Source organism: Corvus brachyrhynchos, unplaced genomic scaffold (assembly GCF_000691975.1).
Source record: "Corvus brachyrhynchos isolate BGI_N302 unplaced genomic scaffold, ASM69197v1 scaffold175, whole genome shotgun sequence".
In the NCBI taxonomy this organism is placed as follows: Eukaryota; Metazoa; Chordata; class Aves; order Passeriformes; family Corvidae; genus Corvus; species Corvus brachyrhynchos.
Window position 1 is genome coordinate 6,627,571 of NW_008238448.1, and position 25,156 is coordinate 6,652,726.

General features: G+C 40.0%; 1 protein-coding gene across 1 annotated transcript in view; it reads left to right on the forward strand.

The window, feature by feature from the left end:
- Positions 1-25,156, forward strand: part of FHDC1 (FH2 domain containing 1) — a 32,515-nt gene that overhangs the window by 417 nt on the left and 6,942 nt on the right. The window contains exons 2-11 of the mRNA XM_017736745.1: positions 7-273; positions 7,125-7,186; positions 7,703-7,805; positions 15,887-15,972; positions 16,054-16,154; positions 18,811-18,881; positions 18,999-19,106; positions 19,995-20,065; positions 22,400-22,517; positions 24,758-24,922. Coding sequence (XP_017592234.1) covers positions 7-273; positions 7,125-7,186; positions 7,703-7,805; positions 15,887-15,972; positions 16,054-16,154; positions 18,811-18,881; positions 18,999-19,106; positions 19,995-20,065; positions 22,400-22,517; positions 24,758-24,922 — 1,152 coding nt within the window. The remainder of the gene's footprint in view (positions 1-6; positions 274-7,124; positions 7,187-7,702; positions 7,806-15,886; positions 15,973-16,053; positions 16,155-18,810; positions 18,882-18,998; positions 19,107-19,994; positions 20,066-22,399; positions 22,518-24,757; positions 24,923-25,156) is intronic.

The window sequence follows — 25,156 nt, forward strand, 5'->3', positions numbered from 1 at the left end:
CCACTGCCTGGCCCCAACATACCTCTGCCTCCACAGCTGGTAAATGGGCACGACAGCCACGGCAAAAAAAAACGAATGCGGAGCTTTTTCTGGAAAACTATCCCTGAAGAGCAAGTCCGTGGTAAAACCAATATCTGGACAATTGCTGCAAGACCACAGTATCAAATTGATACAAAGACAATTGAGGAACTTTTTGGGCAGCAGGAAGAAGCCAAACCCCAGGACTCCCGAAACCGATCTTTAAAGTCTTCGTTTAAAGAGACTAAAGAGGAGGTAAGAATTAAAGTAAAACCTCTTTTTTTACATAATGCTGTAGGAGTTGATGTGAATTCTGCCTCGCCTTTGTCTCTTTCTCTGTCATGTTTCATCCTTACGGCAAATTTGTCTTGATTCAAAGGAGAGGGGAATGATGGGAAGCATAAACTCTTTGTTCTTGGTGGCACATATTTGTTTTTCAAAGACCTAACTGTGTTTTATTATTTTAACTTGCTAAGTGCTGTGATTTGATCACCTGTTAAAATAAATATGAATAAGTGGAGAGAGCTGAAAGCATCTGTATTTACTCATGTTGGATGGCCTGTGAGTTTCCAGTGTGGAACACAATTGTATTGTCTTTTCAGCTCTTCCTCTATGTCTGTGATGCAAACAAGGTGTTGTACATGCAAACATGTACCAGGCAGGAGAGAAGAGGGTCCTATTTGCAAGGGTTAATGCTGTATATGCCCACAGTGTCCTCAAGGCATCAGGAAGGGAAGTATGACACCAAGGACATAGAACATAATATTGTGATTAAGAGTACTTGCTATTTGATAATTTTAAAGTTTCCACTTTCATAAGCATGACTTTCATGCTAAGGAAAATTTTATTTCATCTTCCCTGCTTTTTCTGGACATGAAGATAACCTTCCAAGAAGGTCTGAAGATTGCCACTGATTTCTGTTCTGGTGGCAAGGAGTGCTCTGTAATGAGTACTCTCAGGTTCAGACACTCTCCAGGGAACTGATAAGTAGCTTTTCTAGTTCTTAAATCCTCGTTTATAGACAGCCTCTTTGTGACGCCTGAATTGAATTGTCTCAAGTGATCTTTCTCTGAAGTAATTGGAGGGCTGAAATGCAGATTTAATTACTGGTGTGTGTCTACATATGTGTTAGCTTGTAAACAAAATACGGAGGGCATGAGGCTAAGAGATGTAGCAATGCATCAATTTTTAGTGAGAAAATAGGTACCTGAAGTTGCTGATATCTTGCAGGACTCAGGAGATGTCAAAATAAGATCAGAAGGGACAAGATGAGAAACCAGTGGACTGATAGCATGCATGTTGTACATATTAAAATTAAAGGTTTAAAAAGGCATGTGTATTGCAGGCTCTGAAACCCTGACATTGGGAAGTAGTAATTGGGGCCATCATCAGAGTTAGTCGTTAACCTCTGCGCTGTTTTCAGGCTATGTTCATCTTTGAATCAGGAGTGTGGTGAGTGGACTTCCTGTGCCATGTGCAGATGTACAGAGCTCCGGCCTCCTGTGTTTCCTCAGAAGCTCCCCCTTTCAGGACTGCTGTGTGATAAAGATCTAGTTCTATTAAATATTACAATAAGTTTCATAAACTGAACGTGGCCCATAGAGTGCAGTAGGTGGGTCAGAGAAAACCCCAGTGTGCTCCAGAACTCAATGCAATGTTAAAGATTAAAATCAGAGGCCTGCAAAACCAGGGATTCTCCAAGATACAATGCCTTGGAAACAAAACCCTGCCTTGCTAAAAGTTACTGGTTTTGCTTGTCTGTCTGGATGTTTGTTTGTCTGATCTGGTGGTGCAGTGTATTTGCCCTGCTTGATGCCTGTGCACGCCGGTTCAGGGCTCCCACGGTGACTTTGCACGTGGCAGGTGACGAGGCAACAGGACTTGCCTCTGAGTGATGCCCCTTGAGTGACAAAACTCACTTAGCTCGCTCGCTAAGCTTTGTTAAGCATGCTGCAGCAGTGTGTCAAACAGTGGTGAGCAATTTCTGATGTGTTAATGGACTTTGCAGTCCTATCTGCTTAGGGAGGAGGGAAGGAGATAATCCTTCCCTCCTCAGATGCTATGTGTTATTGGAGGTGCGGAAGTACAGATGCGCAGCAGCTCACGTGCTTAACCCTGCTGCAGGCATGGTTCAGCAAGGGGCTGGAGATCGGAGGCCCAGGCCTTGTTTGTGACTCCTGCCACTGGTGCTGTCTGCTGCCAGCGCTTGTTTTAATGTGGGATGGTTATCCTCAGCTCGCTCTGGTAAAACCTGCAGAGGCTGACAGGAGCTGGGGGCAGGCTGAGGTGCGCAGAATCAGTGTGACCTTGTGGAGAGCGTGTTAGTGTGGGACTGAGGGAGCTCTAGTTCTGTTTGTGGCCGTGTTGCTGGCCAGCAGGGGCAGGTGGACAAGACATTTTGTGTTTCAGGTACCTCTGTTCCTTTTGTGTAAAACACGGTTGATTTTAGACAGTGCTTTATGGTCTAGCAATGAAAACTGTTCTTTGAAGTTTACATAATGGAATTAGCCTAGCTGGCACAGTATATCAGCAATGAATTTTCAAGATAATTTCAAGTGCATAAACTCAACTTTTGCTTAGATCCAAATCTGAAAAAAATAGCACATGTCTGAATTGCTGTGCAGAAGTGCATGGCCAGAGAGTGCACTGTTGTCACTATGGGGTCCCTCTTGGTGCAACGGTGAAGTTTCCGTGGAAGTGGTGAAGAGTTACTCTACAGCCAGTGTTGAGGGCATTGCCCCAGAGACTGTGGAGGAGATTTGGGGTTTCATACCTTTGCCAGAGATCGCTGTTGATTATGAAATCATGAGCAGTTTTGGTAAAAGTTCTACACATGTAAGGCTTACAAGACTGCATGTCCTTCTAATTCCTCACTTGACAGTGATTTATACAGGGAATTTAGATGTAACATCATCGTTATAACAGAAGTCCCTTTTGACGTTTGAGTCAAACTCCTACAGCAAATGCTTTCCTTTTTGTAAACAAGCCCTCACCAAGCCCTTAGGAGATTAATTAACATGTTTCCTTCACTAAAGGCTTAATTTGCCCTATGGTTCCATGTAATTTGAGGCTCTGAAAAATAGGGGGTGCAAGATTAAGTTTACACACCAATTTACTTTCCCCATTCTTCAGTGGTGTCCCAGTGTGGCACAACATGCACTCACCCAGGCTGTCATCAGCCTGGCAGCGGAGTGGGCAGAACAGCTTCTGGTTAGCCTGGGGAATTAGTCTTGCTTTCTCCTTCAAACTGTGTCTTTGCTCCTGTCTCTCACCTCACCCCATCTGTCTGCTGGCTCTGGACAGATACTGGATAATATAATGCAGATACTGCACCCTCTGTAAACATACTTAAGCAGCTCAGCAGAGTGCTGTGAGGTTCTTAGTTTGTTTTCTGCTGCAGTAGTCTTCTGCTCTTTGGGTGAGTTTTGATGACTTTGTGAAAGGGTGCAGTGAATTCAAGAACCTGTGCAAGGGGATAGCGAGAACAGAGAGAAGGAAGATGGAAGAAGTGAACAGAATCTCTCTTTCTTGTCCCCTCCCCTAGATATGCCCTCTCTCTGTTTTCCCTGTGCCTGCTCAGATGCTCATTCCACCTTCTTGAGAGCTGATTCAACCTGTTAATCCAGTGAAGAACTAACAGCAAGAACCAGATGAGATGAGTGCCAGTACCTGCCTAAGAGAGCAGGCTGGGAACGTGACAAGGGAGGATGACACGGAGTGGGACAGCGCTTTAGTAAGCTGCTAGGTTCACTCTGCTGCACCGTGACTCCAGGCATGGAGTGATGAGTAGTGTGTTGTAATGTGAAGTGGAAGTTGAAACAGGAAGTTATTTATATCCTACCTAAACTTCAGCACCAAACCTGAGCCACCAGGCTGTTCCACGCTTGCTGTAATTTGTAAACTGTATCCCACCTTGTGAGCCCCCATTGTTCTTATGCGAAGAAAGCATACAATGTTTTGTTTTACTGATCTGTTAAAGTAAATCCACTTTGTCATGTTTCTGTTCTTCATTGATGATTTCATGGCAAGAAACTTCTGTTCCATTTCTCCAGTCGCTACAAAGTCAGTTTTGATGTGGGTCTTTTTGTGTCTCCCAGGACACTCCTCTGAATCTTTTGCATTGATTACAAATTTGTGTTGGGGTTCAGGAGTAGATATCCTCTTACCATCAACTCAGCTTCACCGTGGTATTCAGGCTAATTTTCCCCTTCTCATAGTGCCTTGAAAACTGAATATGTCTGTGGTGGATTAACATTTATCAAACTGAGGCCTGTTATTGTGTGATCTGTGCCCACTGCAGATTTTGGAAATGTGCTGGGTTGAATACTCTGGTGATGAAAAGCAGATTCATGAGTAAATTGCTGTCCTTGGTTTAAAGATTGCACTGTTTATAAAGCAGAGGTGGCAAGTGTCTGACCTGTGATGCTTTGCATTGGATAGCAAAGTGCAGGTGTGGAGATGGTGGAAAGTATCTGAGAGAATTGCAGTATTTCCAGTTTCAGAGAGTAGAAGATGAGAATGGAGAAAGCTCTCATGAATTTATCTAAAGTAAATCATAAGAAACTGTATGAGAGGTTTTTTTTGCTGTAGAGAATCCCAGTGAGACTAGGAATGCCTGTTCTCAATTCTCAGTTACAGTCCAGTGTAACTTTTTGAGTCAAGAAGTCCGGGGGTATTACTGGTGCACAGCACTTCAAAGCCTCTTTGGGTGGTGAACAGAGCCCTGAAACGTGCAGTGCCGGCAGCAGTGTGTGAGCAGAAGACAGGAACAGACTGAGCAGAATTTAGAAAAAGCTGCGGTAATGTTTAAAGGGTAAAAAGCAACAGCAGACAGTGCTCTGCATGAGCGAAATCAAATGAAATCTCAGTGGAGAAGAGTAGACATTGTGAACAGATGTTCAGGCTGAGGTTATGAATCTAATATGTAACTGAATGTGAGATGGAAGATCGTGTATTTGTGTGCAAGGAGTAGGAACTTGTATTTATGGAGTGTCTGCCAGGTTCCCCTTTTCTCCTCCTTGTGCTCCCATCTGGAAACTCCTCGAAGGTAGTTACATAATGACAGCATTTTCAAACACTTTTGATAAGCTTGAAGTAGACACCAAGCAAAGAGTGACCAAAAACTGAGCCTTGTTCTGATTGTGTGCTTAAACAAGAAATCAGGGGAGAAATAGAGTACAGTCATACACAGAGCAAGAAGTGTGTGTAAAATCCTGGTACTTGAGAACAGCTATGACATTTTTATGTTGTGCTGATAAGACAAATGCAGCTGTGTATGTTCCCGTCTGTTGTTTTCTTCAAGGGGAGATATTAAAAAAAAAAAAATTCTGTAATTTGTTTGAAGTTGTACTGTAAATCTGAGTTGTGCCATGGAAAACAGAGGTTTACTCAGCTGACGATCAGTCTTCTTGTAGCAGTTACTGACTGTGATTTAAAAAATGTGCACAAGATTAACTCTGAGTATGCTTAAATACCCCAAACAAACCAAAAGCCAAATGATGGTGAAGCTTATAGGCTTAAAGTAGTACAGAGAAATCAGAGAATTAGGGGTGACCGGAGCAACTGGAGACTGGAGCTACAGTTAGAGAGGTCAGTGAGAGGTCCCTGCAGTAAAACATTTGAAAAAGATTAGATACTGCAGGGGGAGAGATAGTTGAACCTGTCCTGCGTTAAGGGGCTTTTCCTTAATGATCTGTTGGGGGCCTCTCAGCTCTTAAGATAACAGGAAAATAAACCACAATCTGTTCCCTTATCTCTGCATATGCTAAAACTGAAGGTCTTCAGGCTACCAATCATCTAATTAAAACTAATATGCTGATATTTCCTGTGTTTTCTAGTCTTTGCTGTTTTCAGATGAGTGGAAATTCCAGGATTTCAGAAAACTTTTCGATATGACTCACTATTTCAGGAGAGGTGTATGTTGAGGGTAGCCCATTAATCATACCTTTATTTTCACTGTCACCAGCTGACTGCAGGCTAATTCAATTTCGTGACAATGCCAATGTTGCATTTATATATCTGCTTCTAATCTGAGCACTGTTACAAAGGTCAAAATGCCTTTCCAGTTGTCAAAACCACAAACAGCATGCGAGTCCAAGAGTAGTCTTGAACATCTATATGTACTGAGCTCTTTTATTGTAGCAGTCAGGTGGAACTGTTAAGGTGAAACAATTCTCTTGTCCTTGTAAATCTCATGACTTTTGTAGCTGTTATCACTAGGATAGCTGTGGTAAAATTTTAACCTTAAGGACACAATTTGCTGAAACAGGGCAAGCCTCTCAGGTTTAAACTTGTATGCTGGTACAGGAAGAAAAACTAGTATAAAAGAGGCACTTTTATCTAAAAATTTTTTACAAAATTAGGGGAGAATATTGCAGGGTGTTTTGTTTGGTTTTTTCCCCCTCTGCCTAATCCTCAGAATTGTACATGTAAGATGATACAGCAAACCAACTTTGAAATACAAAGCTGGGAGAGACTGTTATTTTATTATGGATTTCTGTTTGCTTCTCGGTAAAGCAAACAGTTTTGAGCATCATCTGTTTCAGGGTTTGATTCAAGATTGACTTACTTATCTTCCCCTGAATCAGTGTGGCTGTTAGTTGGCATGAATTAAATCAGTAATGCACCTGACCTCTGCTTAGAAATCCCATCCTCACATTTGTCAGAAAACCTCTGAATTTACATGGGTTTTGAAGTGCGGTGTTCACTAATCTTGGGGCTTTCAAATGCAATATAGTGTATTACTGCATAAGCAACATTTTGTAGATGCAGGGTTATGAAATAAGCAAGAAGAATGTTGTTACTTTGTAATGAAATAGAAATACTGATTCCTTCCTTCCTTATATGTTGCTATGGAATTTTTTGCTTCACTTGGAAAAAGGTGATGTGAGTGTGCTGTGTATTTCTGTGGTATAAACTAGTTTTGCAGTATATAAGTATATATAATATATATTTTGCAGTTGATAAGAAGTGACTGTATATTTATTTGGCCTGGGATTTGGTGGCAACTGCAAACAGTTACCTGTAGCAATTTAAGAAATGATATCTGCATTATACGCTATTTTCTTAGGTATTGTTAGATTAATCTCTCTTGCTTTCTCTCCCAGGTTTCCATTTTGGATGCAAAACGAAGTATGAACATTGGGATATTTCTCAAACAATTCAAAAAGTAAGAATTCTTTGTGGTTCTCATAAAATATATACATTGTGTTCTGTTCCTTGTGGAGTTTTCAGTTTTATGTCGTTTTCTCAAAAGTAATTTGACATAATTTGTTTTCTAGTATGTTTAGTTTTGAGCGCCTTTATGACTTAGCAGCAAACATTTGGAGTTTGCTGATGTTAACCAGTTGAAGGGAGTTTTCAGGTATGGTTAAGGGAAGCCTCATGTAACCTCTTGTAACACTGCCCATGAACTGCCTTTCCTCTCTTTAGAAACAATTAGGAAGGAGCAATGTGAGGAACTTTTTAAAGAGCAAGCTGTTTCACTGCTGCCTGTATTCACTGATAATGTCGCCCTTTAATAAAGGCATCACCGAAATGGTGTTGGAGCAGCGCTGCTGTGGACACTGATGCATCCACAACCTCTTTATAACTCTGTTGAGTAGCCCAGGCATGGCTTTTTGAATCTGTGCAACTGTTCACCCTGCAAGTGTTAGAAATGTATATGCTCAATTGTTTTTTCAAGGTCTGCCGAATCCATCATTGAAGATATTTATCATGGAAGGAGTCAGCCCTATGGTTCTGAACTGCTACATGAATTTCTTAAATTGTTACCAGAAGCAGAGGAGGTAAATAATGGTTTTACATGGAACTTACTTTTGGTAGAATTTTGCTTACTGGGATTCCAACATGAAGCTCTGTAAAACAGGAATCTCAATGCCTTCCTGAGGGTAGGGAATAGGGAACCACTGAGTGCAAAAATTTAATCTTCATTTGTCTTGTGGTATTGAGGTCGCAGTGTAGTCATTCCCTTCACATCAAGTAATTTGACCTGCTTTTAGGGAGCTGATAAGACATTTTTTTGTTTTTATGATGTCCCTTTTGTCCCATAGACAGCAAGACCTGGAACCTTCCTATGTGCAGGTAACTGCTCTAGGGAGGTCAGAAAATTCAGAATCCAAGTATATTCTAAGCAAACAAATTTCCCTTCTTTGGCACCTGCCTCATGCTTTCTCATTGCAGTGCCTGTGAGTTGGATATTGGTAGCCCTGTGCTGCTGCCTTTTTGCCATCTGGTTCACTGCCTGCTTGGTGCATCCGGGATCTGTCTGTTCCTGGGCCTGGTCACTGGGTTCCAATAGTGCAGCACCCATGGAATTTGCTACCATGGCTTAGTGCTCAAAGGAGACGTGTTAGAAGGCACAGAATTACTAGCATGACCTTCTCAATGTTCCTGTGATCACCGTATGACCAACATCCAAGAGCAGCTTTTCCCCTTCCAGTCCCAAACTTCAAGTCTATTTACATGATTAAAGAGGTGAAGCTCCATCAACTGACCTAGGAGCCCTGCTTAATGATGTACAGTTCCTTGGCTGCTCACTATTGGCACTGACCCATTTGTATGTACTTGAGAGAAATGTAAACCACAAACCTGACAAAATTAGCATTAGAATTGCCTGAGTGCTTCACATCAAAGTGAATGACTGAAACTTGGGAAATTGCTAAGTTAAGGTCCACATACAGATCAACCTCAACTCACATGCTTTACTATTTCAAGGTCATACTGTCAAAGCACTTTGTTTCCTCTGTACAACAGCAAATCTCAGGTCCAGTCATCAGTAGAACATGTTACAATCTTTGCTGTCAAATTTATGACCCTAAATTGGGCTGCCTTTGCAGAGAATCTTGTAAAAATTGTGTTATTTTATACTTGATTAATGTATCTCTTAGAGTTGGGGGGATATCAACAAGTTGAAAGGTAATTAATAAAAAAAAAATAGGTGACAGTAGTTCTGGGACCTCAAAACTATTCCCTCTTCCCTCTTTGTTTGCGTTTTAGTACATATTCCATTATATAAACAGAACTTATCTCCTTCCTCTGAAAGTCAGAGAACAATGGAGTGCTCACTTGAAAGAGAGTGACAAAGTTAACTTTGTGTATAGTCAGAAAATTAGACTGAAAGAAAAGTACTTTTTCTTCTTTTCCTCTTTCTGGCTTAGATCTTGGTTGTTATTTTATGACAAGTAGAAAATCTTTCTATTAATGTAGTCTGTGTGATATAAGTGTTGTCATTCAGCTAGAATTGTAATGTAAGTTGTTGAACTTTATCAATTTTGTCTGCAATGCTCAACTGGATGCATTAGCTACCCAATAGGTACTGCTAAGAGTAAAAAGGTGTGTTTATTGATTTGACAACAGGTCTGTCCCTCAAGATCGTGGGGCCAGAGAACTTACTAAGTGCTTTGAAGGAGTCACTTGAGAAATTAATGGAAGATATTCTGTGATACAGGAGAGTATTAGAAATTGAGGGGTATCAGACATGAGATTTGTTGCTGTTCCCATGGGAAGGCTGGAAAGAGGCTACTTTCCAGTGTGCAGGTGTTTGTATGTATTTAATTGATTTCATGCATCAGAAAAAGGAAATTGTTTAACCTTTTTGGATTTTTCCCCTTGAGAGCTGGGTGGGTGGTGGCAGGCAAGACAGGGAGAAAATCCTGAATGGAAGGGACTGATGATTCTGCTGGTATGGAAAAATGTTTCCATGCCTTCACGTCTTCATGCTTGATGTGGCCAAGGAATAAGTGGGTCCAGTAAGTCGTTCACTACAGTGGCTCCTAAAATTTTAGTGTAGGCAGTTAAAAAATTTGTTCTTTTTAGGAGCCTCAGAGCTTTTTATTTCTTTTTCACTATTTTCCCCCTAAATGTATGTTCATTGTTCTCGTGCTATGTCCCCTTAGTTTTTCTTAGTTTATTGCCTGCCTCCTAGTCTGAATAGCTGTCTCCTAGAATAGTGATTCACCATTTGCTAAGGGAAAGGCATCAGAAGTTTACGGCCCCATATACAAATAATCCAGAATCACTAGAGATACCAGGTGAAGTGGTGTTATTTGTTCTGCTGTTCCCTCTTCTGTTTAATACTCCCTTATTTCTTTTTGCCATATCACATGAGATACCTTTGGCAAGCTGTCATCACATTGGCCTTGCACAATGTTGCACCCATCCTCAGCAAGGATTCCCTGGGATTGCCCTTAAGATACTTCCTGTTCTCCTAAAGACCTGCTTTGTTGTTGTAAGAGTTGGCAATTACTCTGAGCAGAGACTTAAGCACTCCGATCCTAAAAGGTTAGTGGCTGTTCAGTTACCAGGGCAAACTGTCTCGTGTAACCGTGGGTGGGCTTCTGCAGTTCCTCTCTGTATGCCCTTTGCAGTAGCTCAGGTATTTACAGTCACATTTGCCTGTATGCACAGGTTTCTTGCAAGCTGGACGGAGAGCCAGGTGCCTTCTGCTAGGCTTGTGCTCTGCACCAGTAACTGTGCTTTGAGATGTCTTCTGCTTTTTCTTTTCCATTTTACCATAAATCCTTAAACTCAACTCTGGACTATTTTGTTTCTTCTTTTTTACCAAGACGTTTAAGTTTACAGTTTACCTAGTGTGAATAAACACCAGCTTTGAACTCCAATCGTATCTTCTCTAGAAGTGTTGTGATACACAGTCACATTACATGAATGTGTCCCTGGTCACTTGTTTGACGTTTTTGACATATTTTAGATCATTTCAGTTTATAGTATCTCAGGCACCTGAGATGGTATTCGAGATTTTTGACAATGGAGGCCAGGTACTTGGACTAACAAATACATTTAACATCTGTTGTCTTTAAAATTATTCTAAATGCAGTACTGTAATGTGGCAACTCTATTTGCATGCAGAAATAGGTGTCAGTACTACTAATTTTCTAGCTGTTTTCTATGAAAAATCCCAGCAGCTATCAAAGCTGTTGAGATTTTTGCATGTAAATGGCAAATACCAGCTCCTTACTGAATGTTTTTCTCAAACTGAATAAGACTATTATTGACATATTGGCACTGCTGTGAAGTCTTTCCTACGACTTAAAACGTTTGGGTATTTTCAAATGTTTAATTTGAAAAACTTGACAAATACTTGAAGCTGGCCATCATGGAGCTTGCCGCAAGGCTCCGCTCAACGTTTTGTTCAGGGCTGTTTGTGGGTGTATGGCCTGGCCACTATACAGTGGTTAGAAAAAAGTCCAAGCAAATGTATAAAAATTCTCAACACATTAACAAGTAGGGTAAGATCACTGATTTTGTTTAAGCCGTCTTAGATGTCCTGCTGTTTGTACCGTACTGTGCTTAGAAGTTTTTTAAGGAGAAAGAAACACCTATTTGGAATCTCATCTGCTTCATCCCTTTTTTCAGTTTGGTTTTTTTTCCAGGGAACCTTGGCTGAAGCACTGGTCTTCTCTGCTGTATCACTTCTGAAAAGATTCCTAGCTGTTTCTGAATGATATCCTGTTGAAATGGCTGACAGCTTTAATTTACTGGAATCCTGACTAAAGCAGAGAAGAAGCTTTTAGCTGCTTTTATGTGCATATCATTGCAGTCTTCAGCAGGCCCAGACTGGAAAAGTTGAGAGAGTCCAGTGTTTAACGAGCTAGAGTAGCCAGAATTTGTACTTAAAATATATACAGAAGAGCGCATATAATACTGGCAGTCAGCTCACCTACACACATGCACGCCCAGGTTATCAACACAATGTCTTAACTTCCTTAATAATGTCTCAAGCCTGTCCTTTGCTTGTGTGCTCTGATTTCAAACCCTGGTCATCCGTCACCTGCTTTACTGGAACAGCTCTACCCTTTATGAACCCTGTCTGTAGTTAACTGCTCCCTCCTTTCCTCAGCTAGTGCTTTACAGGGCAGACCATCCTTCAGAGCTTTCATCTCCTCTTCCTTTTTTGCCCTTTATGATTACCTGCAGGTTTTTCTCCATTTCGTTTTATCATTTGCTGATAGTGGTTTGCCACTGCCCAGGCTTGTGAACCCCATGGTGCCTCACTCCCTCATCCATCAGCTGGTTTCCCACATGCCCTTGCAGTTGGATTCCACTGTGATGCCTTTTGGGGCTTTGGTATTTTTTAACTCTCTTTTTTGTTAGTGTCCTGATTATTTGCAGAGGTATGGACATATTAAATAATAATTAAAAAACCACAGAGAAAATATTTATTCCTCTTCTTCAAAGCTCCTGCATAGATACAAGATCTGCAAGGTACCTGTTGTATGCCATAAAGTAAAATCCCACTATAAGTGCTACTGGTAGCTCAAAAATTACCAAGAACTTGAATACAGTAGCTTTTGTGTCTGCAAGGTATAATGACATACTTGCAATGGGCATCTCTACTGGAGTTGTTCACAAATCAAATCAAAGATCAGGCTTTCTATGTTTCATAACTGTTCTTGAAATAAAGCAAATTACAGATGTGAGAACCTTGTGTATCTAAAATCAGATTTAGTGTGCATGGGCATGCATGGACAGTGCAAATGCATATTCCATATACAAATATAATGAAAAATTAAATTAGTAGCTCTGCACCCAATTTGAGTAATACAGAGCTGAGCATACAATGTAATTATGCTCTCTTGCATACACACATTACACTGCCATATCTCGGTACGTGCCTGCCTACTCTTGTGGAAAAGTTTTGTTGTGCTTGAAGAGAGGAGGTCAAGGCCAGAACTGATAGGATTATTCATTAAAATTTTATAATAAAGCACATTTTTTAGCTCTCTTGTGTTCTCGGACTAATTATAAACCTATCTACTATATCTGTTAACATGATTAATAGTGAACATAGTTGTCAATCCCCATAGTTTCTTTGCAGCTCCTGGCTGCAATTGGTATTTGAATTTGACTCCCACTTCTGGGAGCCATCAGAGAATCTTAGGTTTTCTTCCGGAATACTTGGACAATATGGCAGCAGCAAGTAGAGACAGTCCCATGGGATTTTGAATAGTCTCCCTTGGAATGTGTAATGACAGACATCCAAAATGTGTTCCTGTAATTTTTAGCTTTGGGGTTCAGAAGTTGGTTTTTTTAGTTTATTGGTAGTGTTGATAAAGTCAAATAACTTTTTTTTTTTCCCTGCATGGTGAGAATTATTTTTCAATTATGAAATTTTTAAGAAAGAGGGAACACAAAAATTGCTATCCTGTCTTTACTGTAGCTTCTTCCCAGACTACTTACTGTTTTAAGGCCAAGATAAGAGATTATTTAGTCTTGTCTGTGAAAAACTTAAGACATGTATGGAGAACCAGGCTATGTTTGCCAAATTCCATGGTGAAAAGGACCATACAACTCTGTCATGTTCCTGTTTTGTCTGTTTGTGGAATGGGTCACTGTTCTCCACCATCCTAGGGTTTTGGGCTTCTTGGGTGAGCTGCCTTGATGCTTCTTACAAAGGTAGTTTGGGTTATCTAAGGAGGAGACAGTGTTAGGGTTAGGCGGTAGATGTAGGCTGGGAAAAGTGTAAGCAGGTGGTGAGCACATTTTTGTTTCAAGTCTGATGACACAGACTTTCTTCTGGGTTGACTATTGGCCAAAGCTTTCTGCATAGTGACATTCACACCCCATCCTACCCATCAGAAGGCAGGCTCAGTCAATGTCTTCTGTTGTGCATGTGTAGGAATGTTCCTCCTCTGAACTAATTCTGGGATTTAGAATCCCTTGTACCACTTCAGGCGTTTTTCCTACTAGGGTAGAAGAAAGAGGTTTTCATCCAGTGCATGTAAAACTAAAATTCCACATAGAAAACACTGATTGCTACTTACTGTTGAAAGTATATTTAAATATAGTACTGGTAGCATGAGTAAGTTAATATTCCTGTGAGTGCCTCAGGATCTCTTCTTGTTCACTTTTTGTATATTTAAGTCTTCAAATTGCATCTTCCTATAATTACCTGTGGCTTATATGCTATGAATTTGGTGAGGTGGCATGGGTTTTTTTGGTGGGCTGCTTTTCTTTCTTTCCTCCCTCTCTCCCATATCTGAATGCCTGTATCCTTTTCAGGCAAAATCTGATGTTTGCAAGATACTAAAATGAGGTTGGAGAACTTGCAGGCTTTTTTGTTTAGGTCGCAGACCACTATTTTTGGGAAGCTAGGTTAAAGAACACCTTTAAAGACTGAGATAGGAGACATCTCCCACTCCCCACTTAATGATGTAGAAAAAGTGTTTATTTTGGGTTTGTTTCTTGCTCGTTTAACACCTTAGAATTATCAGGAATGTCAAGTCTGGTCTTTCCTGTTTTTTTGTTGGCAGACTTCTTGAATTACTCAGTAAATTAGGAGTTTTCTCAGGCCTAAAAAAAATGGGTATGCTGTTTATCTTTAGAAGGAGCTTTTGTCTGAGTGTCTTGAGTTAAATGGGGGTCTGGCAGTGTTAGGAAATGGAGTTAGATAGCCTGAATAAAAATTGCTCTCTGATTAGAGGTCTCTTTCTTGGTCATAAGAGTTTGTTAGGTTTTTTTCCTGTTCATTTGTTTGTTGATGTGTTTTTTAATTCGAAAGGAAATTCTTTTTTATTCTGGGTTTAATTCGTATTTTTTGTTTTCTCTTTCTTTATGTGTTCTCAGCATTTCCATTTTTTATGATGTGGAAAAATGGGAATAAAGCAGAAAAAAGCTGTTAAAAGAATCCTTTTCTGCTACTAGTTCAGAACCCTGATTTGGCATTGCATATTTGTCTTTCACTACAGATCAATTACTTTTTTACTGTCAAAGCAGAAAAATACCTGAAGTGATTAATTTGTAGGCTGATTCTTTAAAAAAAAAGTTGTGTATATCTTGCTAAATCATGGCAGCTGGGTAACTGTTGATGCCCTGGTGTAGTGTCCCTCTCTCGAATAGCTGAATATGCTTTCTAAAACTGAAGACCATCTGTGTAAATGTGGTTGTGAATGGGCTTTAAGTGTGATGTTACACACAGGAAGGATGATGGGGTGATGTCTAAATCAGTGGAAACATACAAGTGCTGCTAGGTGTGAACTTGTTGGTCTGGTTGAATGAAGAAATAGTGTAACTGAGAGTGAGCTTTGCTTTTGGACACAGTTGCTGTGTTGGAAGATATGGAAGAAATTCCAGTTACGCTTAAACATATGTGCATGTATTTTTCAGTTCTTCTGTATAAACAAATAGTAAGTAAGTGGGTGGATCGGTGGCTTCCAGATCATGCAAATATATGGATTTTGGTGGAGCTGGGAAGGAAGATCAACAAAATTAATGCAGTGGTATTTCCTTTGCATGTAAATGGTGTCCTCAGAGTACTGAGAGTACTGACAACAAATTACTTAAAATGCAAGAGTGCATTTATCTTTAAAATATTTCATATGAATGAAAAATATACAAACTCAAGATGATGAAGTTTACCCCTTAAGAGCATTTTAGGGGAAATGGTTGAAGCAAGTATCTTGAAAAAAAACCTGTAACTTAAAGTTTAGTTGCATCATGCCAGTAAGATCGAGGCAGTCCTATGCTGGATATTCTGAACACAGTTAAATTATGTACATCACAGTTGTGGAAGAGTTGAGGGTCATTTTTCAGATCATCATCAGTATCCTAAACATAGTGATGAAAGCAATCACTGATCAGAAATCAGAATCACCAATCCGAGTGATGGCATCATGGTTTTTTCTGTTGGACTGTGTAGCCAGTTTTTGGGAGAAGAGTGACATTATTTTTTAGATTTTTTTGTGGTTGGGGTGTGTGCAAATTACAGGAGCTTGAGACAGTGAAGCCATTCAGTCACTGGGTGGACTTTTCAATGCCTTCTGTTAAATTTACTGCTTTTCAAGGTGTTGCCTTCCAAAGTCAAGTTGATCTTTGATAAAATTCTTTGCTAGTGTTTTTTTCTCTTTTCTAGGTAAAGAAATTAAAAGCCTTTGATGGAGATGTATCAAAACTGTCTCAAGCTGATTCCTTCATGTATTTACTAATCCAGGTGCCAAAGTAAGGAGATAGTAGGTTTATTCTGTTTATGATAAGTGTTCTTTTTTGGCTGTCAGTTCTAAACCTGTTTGTGTACTCCAGCTATGCTCTTAGGATTGAAGCCATGGTGTTGGAGAGGGAGTTCTCACCCTCCTGTGCTTCTCTACAGAATGACATGAAAATTATAAGACGGGCAACAAAAGGTAATTAAATATGTTGGGACATGCCTAATACTCTTGTTTTTGTTAGCATGTTAATTAGTCTGCATTACGAAGACCAGAGCTTGAATTTCAGGTACCTTAGCTATTAAAAGGAAGCTAACTCCCATCAAATGACAAATGCCATCAGGGTGGATCTTTCCTTCCAAAATGAAGAATCTGGAGACTTTGCATACACTAGCAACAAATTCATTTTCGAAGCCTATAAGTAATGTATCCTAAATTAACAGAAACAAAGGTGTCCATGACCAAATTAGGATGTCATCTTTTGAGTACAGTTTGCTCGTTCCTGCACTGCTCTCCCTCTGACGGAATGTGGTTGTTACACCTCTCTGCTCATTCTTTCAGAGATCCATTGAAAAAAATGACTTTTCTAAATTTCTCTGTGTGCCATTTCCTTTTGAGGTGTCAGTATTGATAGGTTAAAATCTTTATTGTAGAGAATACTGTTGCTATTCCTTTGTTTTCTGCTAATGTTCTCTGTTTGTCTACCTGTTTTGTTCTTTACATTTCACAAGTTTTGAACTGCTGCAGCTGGTTACTTTTTAGGTAATGTAGTGTCTTGTACTCTGCAAGAAAATAGTTGATTTCCTGGTTTCAGTTAAACATTAATGTTGACCCTTTACAGTATCTTGAGTACCTCTTTGTCCTGTCCCTCAATATGAAATTCCTATTTCATGTTGGAAATTTTTTGACAGGCTAGTAGATCACTGCTTAGACTGCTTCTAGTGGTATAAAAAGGTGCAGTAAGTAAAATACTCAACTATGAGCGCTGGTGATTAGAATAGTCCTTTCAAGTGAAAGCAAAGGGAAAAAAGCCTTTTCCCACCAGTGGGGATTGAACTTGTCCTTGACTCAGGAAAGTGTGCAGTACCTTAGGATTAGGTCTGAGTTTGGCCTTTTATTGGGATCTCTTTCAAATCATTGTTCTTTGTGTTTTGAGCAACAGACATATGTGAGGGAATATGTTATGTATAAAAGCAGCCACGCCTTAATGTCCTCCTTGTCCTTCACCCAGGACATATGTAAACTGGTGAATTAATTCCCTCCAGAGAGGAGACACTTTGGTCTCCAACTCCTGCATCAGGCCAGTCACGCAAATCACTGACTGGGCTGTCCCTGTGTTCAGTCCACTTTGTCATGTGCACTTCTCCATTTGGTCTTCTCACTTCAGGGCTTGTTGATAGCCTGAAGTTGTTTAGGAATTTTGTCTCCTTTTCTACTGCTGTCTCCTAGGCTTCTTTCCTGTAATTAAACTGAGAGAATATTTACTTCAATTCTAATGCTGGTAATCACTAAGGGTTAGGATGGTCTAAACAGCCTAGTGGATTCTCATCTAGCCTGCAAATGGGTGTATGCCACAGTGACACGGAGCAGGCTCTTACTGTGGGAAGTCTTTAGAAGTTGCTTTCTCCTCTTGGCCTTGTGAAATTTGCTATTCTCTGATTTATTCTCTCCTCTTTCTTCCTCCTTGCTTCCTCACCTATAGCTTGTTAGATCGAAGGTTATTTAATTATTTCTGTGTTTTTAGGCCGCCAGTATTGAAATCCAAATGTACAAGTGCTGTGTGCTTCCAAAATGATTGATTACTGTATTGTGTTGAGCGGCTGAATGCAGGATAGATTATAGAATGTGGACTTGGAAGCAAAATAGTTTTTAAAAGTATTTACACTGCAATCAAGAGGATTCCACCTTTTATTTTGTTCATTAATGTAAAATATAGTACCTTACATTAAAACCAGCTCATGGTGATTTTCTTGCCATATGGGCACTTGCAAATTTGGAGTTACTTTGTTTGTTGTACCACATTTATTAACTCTTTATAGTGTTGAATTTCCACATGTTATTTCTAAGGCAATCCCTCTGGTGCACATACATTTTTTTTTGCACATATATTGGTTTTTTGCTCATATGTGGCTGGGTGAAAAAGTGTATGAATTCAGATGGAACACTGCTGTGCATTTTGCACATGAATGAATATATTTACAAATGTTCAGTGTTACAAATGGCTTGTGTGATGGGAAAGCTTTAAAAGGCAGTTTTGTTCCATTTGACTCTTTGTCACACTGAATGTAACTTTGTGCTAAATCATCTTTGATATGACAAGTAAAATAAATGCTGCTCTGAGTTGGTGATCATACAGAAATAAAATGATGATTCATAGTGGGAGTGGGATAAGCAAGGAAGATTTAAACATTGCCTGTTATCTTTTCAAGCCTTATGGCCAAGTCTCCTAAAAAAAGAATAATTGTTCAAAAGCCCAATCCTGGCAGATGGCAAATGGATCCTGCAGGGTGCAGAACACTTGCCTCACACTGGAACAATGAGTAGGTGGTGAGGATACTGAACTGCTTGCATGAGACACTTCACACATTGCAGGATTAGGCCCCAAATGTTTCCTTAGCTGCTGGAGGTTGCCTTGGAAATACTACACTTGCTAAGTTAAAGTCTGAACATACACTTGAGGTCTGTTAGTTGTGCTTGTGAATTGGAAGTATATAGTGCCATTATTTTTCCCACGACCTCTTCAGTTTATTATAGTTTCCTGTCAAATTTTAAAAAAAAGCTGAAGAGGAGATTGGTAACTGACTATATTTCTAAACAAACAATTGTTAGACAGCAATTTTCTTGTTCCTTACAGAGTTAATGACTTGTGAGGAACTGCATTCCATATTGCACTTGGTCCTTCAGGCTGGGAATATTATGAATGCGGTAAGTGACATCCCAAAGGGAGATGGCTGATGGACCATACTTCCTTGTTAATATTGCAGTGCTCTCATGTCATGCCTCAGCTTCTCATGTGCTCTTTTGCAAACTGTGTCTTTTTAGGGAGGTTATGCTGGCAATGCTGTTGGATTTAAATTGTCATCACTGCTCAAGCTGGCGGATACGAAAGCAAACAAACCTGGGATGAGTCTGCTGCATTTTGTTGCTCTGGTATAGAAAAACTATTTTGCTGGTATAAGCAACTTCTACAAATACAGGTCCATTAATTGATAGACAATAAAAGGGACCATGTGCCTCAGAAAAAAAGCAGCTTTCCACAGCTTTGATCTAATCTTCACCTTTCTTCTCCTGCCACAAAATTCACCAAAAATACCTGGTCATCCTATCTGGAACCCCATGGAAAGCTTTAGTTTTTATATCATGTAGAAACTTGCCTTCATCAAACCTCTTCATTTTAGATTTTTTCTTACTGTCCCAAATTCTTACACTGTAGAAGTGTCTTATTTTGATAAATATTCTCTCAATCTTCCCATTGAATCTTCTGAGCAGCCTTTTTGATAGCTTTATTTTCTCCCTTGATGACTGATTTGTGTTTTTTAAAGCTGCTGCAGTCTTTTTCCAAGCTATTTTTCCTTCCTTTCAGATGTCTTGATTTTAGAAGGGAGAGAATTTAAATGCATCTATATGACTTTGGCTGTCTGTGTATAAACTGGCTTAACAGATTTCCAACCAGCAAACAATAGGGTATTAATTGATGTTTGTGCAGGAAGCATCATATCTGCTCAGACAATGGCATCACTACATCAAAAAAAAATGCCTTATTGATACATCTGGCTTGTGTTTACTGGCAGAAGCAGCTGTTATTGTACACTGCAAAATGGAAGCTGTAGTTTAAAGTCTCCAGTTCTGATCCCTGCCTTTTTTAAGGGGTGTCTTCCACTCAGTTGTGTTAGGATTGAATGGGAAGAAAAACAGTGCGGGAGAGAAACCTTTAAGTGCCCTCCCAGAAGCTTTAGAACAGCCAGACTTAGGGACTTTGGCATGGTGGTGGAATGTTAATGGATTGTGTGTGTTTTGGTTTTGTTCTGTTTGTTTCAGGAAGCTCAAAAGAAAGATGCTGCTCTTCTCAACTTTTCAGAAAAAATTAGGAGTGTTCATGATGCTGCCAGGTGAGTTAAAAGAAAACTGAAAACTTACGGTTACACGGTGACTTGGAATTTTCTCATTTGTGAAGCAGTGAGGCTTATTCAGGAAAGTCTTGGCACAAAACAGATTCTTACAAATGTTTACTGCAGCTTTGAGGTCTTCATTTCCATTTACTAGCAGAAGTATGCCTGCAATGTGCCTTCAGGTACGAGGTTTTTTTATTACATGATCTCCATAGGTTTTTGGTATTTCTGTCTCTGTCAAATACATGTGTCTGTTCATTACTTTTAAGGGATTGAACTAAAAGCATGTTTGCTGTTTTTCCTTAAACCAATTTTCATCAGTCTCTGAGTAGGCTACAGTACTTTTCCAAATCTGGTACCAGAGACAGGTGCTGGCCCTGGCTTCACTGAGATGCTTTTTGAGGTTTCATTTGCTGTCTTGGTTGGAAAATCTGAAGGGTTTGTGGCTCTGAATTTTTCAGCTTAAAGTCTTAAGCTGCATAATTTTAAACTGAACCTGATTCGTACCTTGATAATTGTACTTACTTTTGTGAGACAGTGTGATCTAAGTCTGAAACCTGGAAGCTAGCAATGCTGAAGTTCTGTTCCCAGTTTTGCTACTTCCTTACTCTTGAGCTTAGGGCAATCTATTTACATTCTTTTCCCAGCTGCACAGTGGATCCCGTTTCTTAGATCTGATGGAGGGTTAAATAATGTCTGCAAAAGACTGAAATCTTCTGAGGAAAGGAGTGGCCGTGGAGTTAATCAGAAAATTTTTGAGGGACCACCTGTGTGGCTCTCTGCCATCCAACCCACACACCTTTTTGGCAGTTTGCCATGTGGCCTGCTGGGGAATGTGGCTTTCCTCAGCATCCAAGCCCCCTGGCAAACAGGAGAGGAACAGGCAGAATCCCAAATTTCGTGATACTTATTTTCTAACCACTTTGTCCTTTGATCACATTTGTTAACGCTGGAAGTCTTCTGCTGTAACTCATGCTGAAGTCTATTCAGGGAGTGCATTCTGTACAGGAAAATGAAACAAAATTAAATATGTACCTCACCACTGGGCATGAGGAAGGTCTTTAGAGAGAACTGTCATGTACAAGTTGCTCATAAATCTTCTCAATTAGAGCATGTTAAAACAACTACCATTATGTTCTTTATTTTTTGTTGTCTTGCCTTCTTTACTTGTAGGCCACCCTCTTCCTCCTTCATGTTCAGAAAAATGTAGCCTGTATTTCCTACTGCTTTCCTTAGTTGCAAAAACACCATGTTTTCCCAAAACAGGGAACTTAACTTTGCAGGTGAAGTAAGCAAAGAAAAACCAGCGCACATTATATTCATGTGTCTACTGACACACATGTGTCACCGTCTGCTGCCATGTGCATTTTAATCAGGCTGCCACAAGTTCTTCAGCTTTACTGTTTGAAAGTCATGCTGCTGGTGAAACAACCTTAGGAGGAGCACGTGTGCAGTTGTTTGTTCTTATCATTTGGCAAACTGTAGTGCTTCAATTCCTAGGCAAAGCTTAGTTCTCTTATGAAGGAAGTGCCACAGGTTTAGAAGCATTTACCCTTGAAGTGACTGGGACATTTAGGTGGGAACTCCTGTTGTGTGGAATGTGGGCCTCCCAGGAGAACACTTAGATTACACCAGATCAGAGCTCTTTCCTGTGATCTTCAATTTCTGAGTTCCCTTTTCACAGCAGCAGCTCTGCTGCTGGTATGTGGTAGAAGGATGAAATATTGTAACTGCTGGGTTGAGACTCTGTAGGTTGCATTGCTGTGACTGCTTAGAAGAGTGTAACATGCAATTTCGTGATGCCAAATGCTACCGCCAAAATTGGTACTCCTGGCTGACAGTTTCTTGTAGCCCCCTTTTTGTGGTAGCTCCTGCACTCAAACAGTCATGTAATCAGTTGGACCAAGCAAAGGCTCCATCTGGAAGCAAATTGGCTTTTTCCTTTTCCTAGGTTAATTTTCAGTTCACAGAAATGGCTGGCCATCTCAAAAAGGAGTGCTAGGACAGGCACCAGGAGAGAAAAGGAACACCTAGTCAAAGGCAGGGCAGCATTAACCTTTCTAAGGTTAGGTGAGTAGGGTGGGTAGGACTGGCTGGAGCTAATCATGAAACCACACCCCATGGGAATCTTTTCAGGTTGCAAATAAGGAGAAATGTGCTTATCTCTCTCCTAACTTTCAGTGTCTACTGTGGAAAGATTTCCTGAACAGGCAGGTCTTGTTTGATAGCCCGTTTGCACCTCATGTAAAGCATCCGATTTTGCAGCATGTTGTGGCTAACCTGTGGGCCACTCCTTCTCCTTTGATAAAGATTCTCTGTATATGCTGTTTTTAGGTTATCCATTGACAATGTAGAAGCAGAGCTCCACTCACTGTCTGTCAAGACAAGATCTGTTAAAGACAGCCTCCGACGAGACCCAAAACTCTTTCACCAGATGGAAAGCTTTCTCCAGGTTTGTAGGATATCCGTGTTTAATGTGTTACTGTCGCCTGAATACAGCAGCATTCCTCAGCTGAATGTAATTTGTGTGGACCTGTTAATAAACAGAAGCATTGTTTTTATATGCCTGCCCTGTCAGTTGTACAAAGGTGTTCCAGCCTCATGCTGTTTGTCGAGTAAGAGTGTTGGAAGGACTGTGTTTTTACAGGGAGGGATATTGAGTGTACATTGCCCAAGGCTTGTTAGGCAAGCACATTTAGTGCGTGCGAAATTACTGATGAAGATCAGTAGTTAAAATGTAAGACAATTTGGAGTGGTCTCTGGTTTTGTACTTTGCAGCTGCCCAAAGAATAGTGTCTGCATGTTACATTATTCTGGAGCACATCAATTTTAGCTGAGGCTGTGCTGTGCATATGAATCTTGATTGCTGGGTGACTGAAGAGATATTGTTAGAAGCTGGAAGGTTAGGGGACTGTTTTCTCTACTAATTTACCCTTAGCACAGAGTCTCTTATTCAGAGACACACCATTATTTCTGTGTGGGTTCTCCTTTTTTTTTTTTTTTTATTAGGTACTGCAGAGACTTTACAGGTCTGGATGCATATAGCACTTACCTTGGAAGCAGAGTTCTTGCGATTTTCTGAGTACGTGGTGATGCCTGGAGAGATACATATTATACTTCAATTAAATGATTTTTTTCTGTTTCACACTATAGGTAATTATTAAAAGGAGGCAGGTGTTGATCTGGAACTTAACCCACCCTGATTTTCAACTTGCAAATTTAGTTAATAGTCCCTGTAGTTTTTCAGGAGATAAAAAGCTGATGAAGAAAGGGGCAGGTTAAGATTGAGATACCTGTCCTCATTCACTCTGAATTGTTGGCTTTTATCCATTGCACCCAGACTCTTTAATGTTATGTTTTAACATGTGTGGAATTTTTTAAAATTTAATAGCTTGCTCTGTGTAACATGACAATCTTGTTTAGGCCACATTCCAAAAGAAATGTTGGGGGAAAAAAAAATTTTACAAATGCATACCTTACATAAACACTTCCAGTTTTTGTTTCTAAATTACAGGTGATAACCAAGCTGATATAGAACTCAGTTTTGATTATTTCACCCTTGTGAAATAATTAGTGAAATATGTGGAGGAACTAATTTTTAATGTATGCTTTTATCAGTTGTCCAGTTTATCTTCAGGTTTTATTGTGGGCTTTTTTCTTTTTCCTCTTTTTTCTTTTTTTTCTTAAGACTAGCAAGTCGTATTTGTTCCTATCCTAGTGGTATAATTTTCCAAGTAATTCCTGAAAGTAGGGTTGGATTAAGTGGTCACAAGTGCCTCCAGCTGCATTCTCCCACCCCAGTGATACATTATGAAAAATATTTAGGCAACCATGAATTAGAGACTAGATTTGTGTGAAAAATTAACTTTTCTCATCAGGTTACTTTGAGCTACAGGTGGTATCAGATGTGGGGTTGTGCAAGAATGGAACTGGATAGCTGGTGATGCAGATAGAGGAGGCAGGGGCACCTGATCGAAGTGTTTTGAGTAGTTGTGCTGCTCAACATCTAATCACAGCCTTATTCTCTTCCTCTTGAATCTTCTTCCACTAAACTACTCCCATGCTGTCTGTATTGCTCTACACTTACGATTCAAAATGCTACTTTATGGGAATATTTTCTGGATGTCTTAAAATATACATATTTCCAGCAGTTCCTTACCTTTCAAGCATGAAAACCTTTTTTATTGTGGTCTAGGGTCCCCTTAGGAAGGAATTGATTTTGTGATGTGTATCCAGGAACCAGGTCACATGTGTTCTTGGAAAAGTGAGGAGGAGCAATTAATCCTTTATACTTAGTTGAAGGTTGAAGAGGAACTGGGAAAATAAGGAATGAGGAGCTTTTAAGGATCTCCCAGGTGGTCTGTCAATGTTCTAGTAGAGTCTTTGGTTTTACTCATCTAAAAATTAAAGCTCTAAGTTTGTTCAAGAGCTTTTGAACTTCTTCCTGGTTTCTGTCCTAGTCACTAGAATGGACATTTTGATCAGTCCATTTTTCTTGACCTTGTTTACTCAGTTTGCTGAAATGGCATGTTTTCTTTTGTTAGTAGGAGCTCTCCTTCAAAATGTTAATTTCCTGGGCTCTGTAACAATTTCTGGGTTGGAACATGAATTTCGTAAGTTCCTAATATATACATGACCTGTTGGGACTTTAATTTTTCTGTCTGGTTCATGTGTGTATGGTTTTTGCTACAGTTTGCTGTAAGGCATCTAAAGGAGCTTGAACACCAGAAACGAGAATTGCAAAAGGAGGGAAATGCTCTCATTGACTTTTTCTGTGAAGACAAAGAAACTATGAAGTTGGATGAATGTTTCCAGATATTTAGGGACTTCTGCGTAAGATTCAACACGGCTGTTAAGGTAAGAGCATTGAATGAGATTCTCACTCTTTTGAAATGGATATTGGCTCGTGTGAATTAGGTTGGTTTTTCTGCTTAAGGGGCATTTTTTATCTTGTAGTATTTGATCTATTTGCTCAAATGGCTACAGAAAACTGCACTCCTGTAAGCATTCCTTGCCAGAAGCCAGGTGGGAAATGGCCATTGTGAGCAGCTCTGCTGCTCTGCATCTTCTGTTTCAGGCAGGCGAGACCAC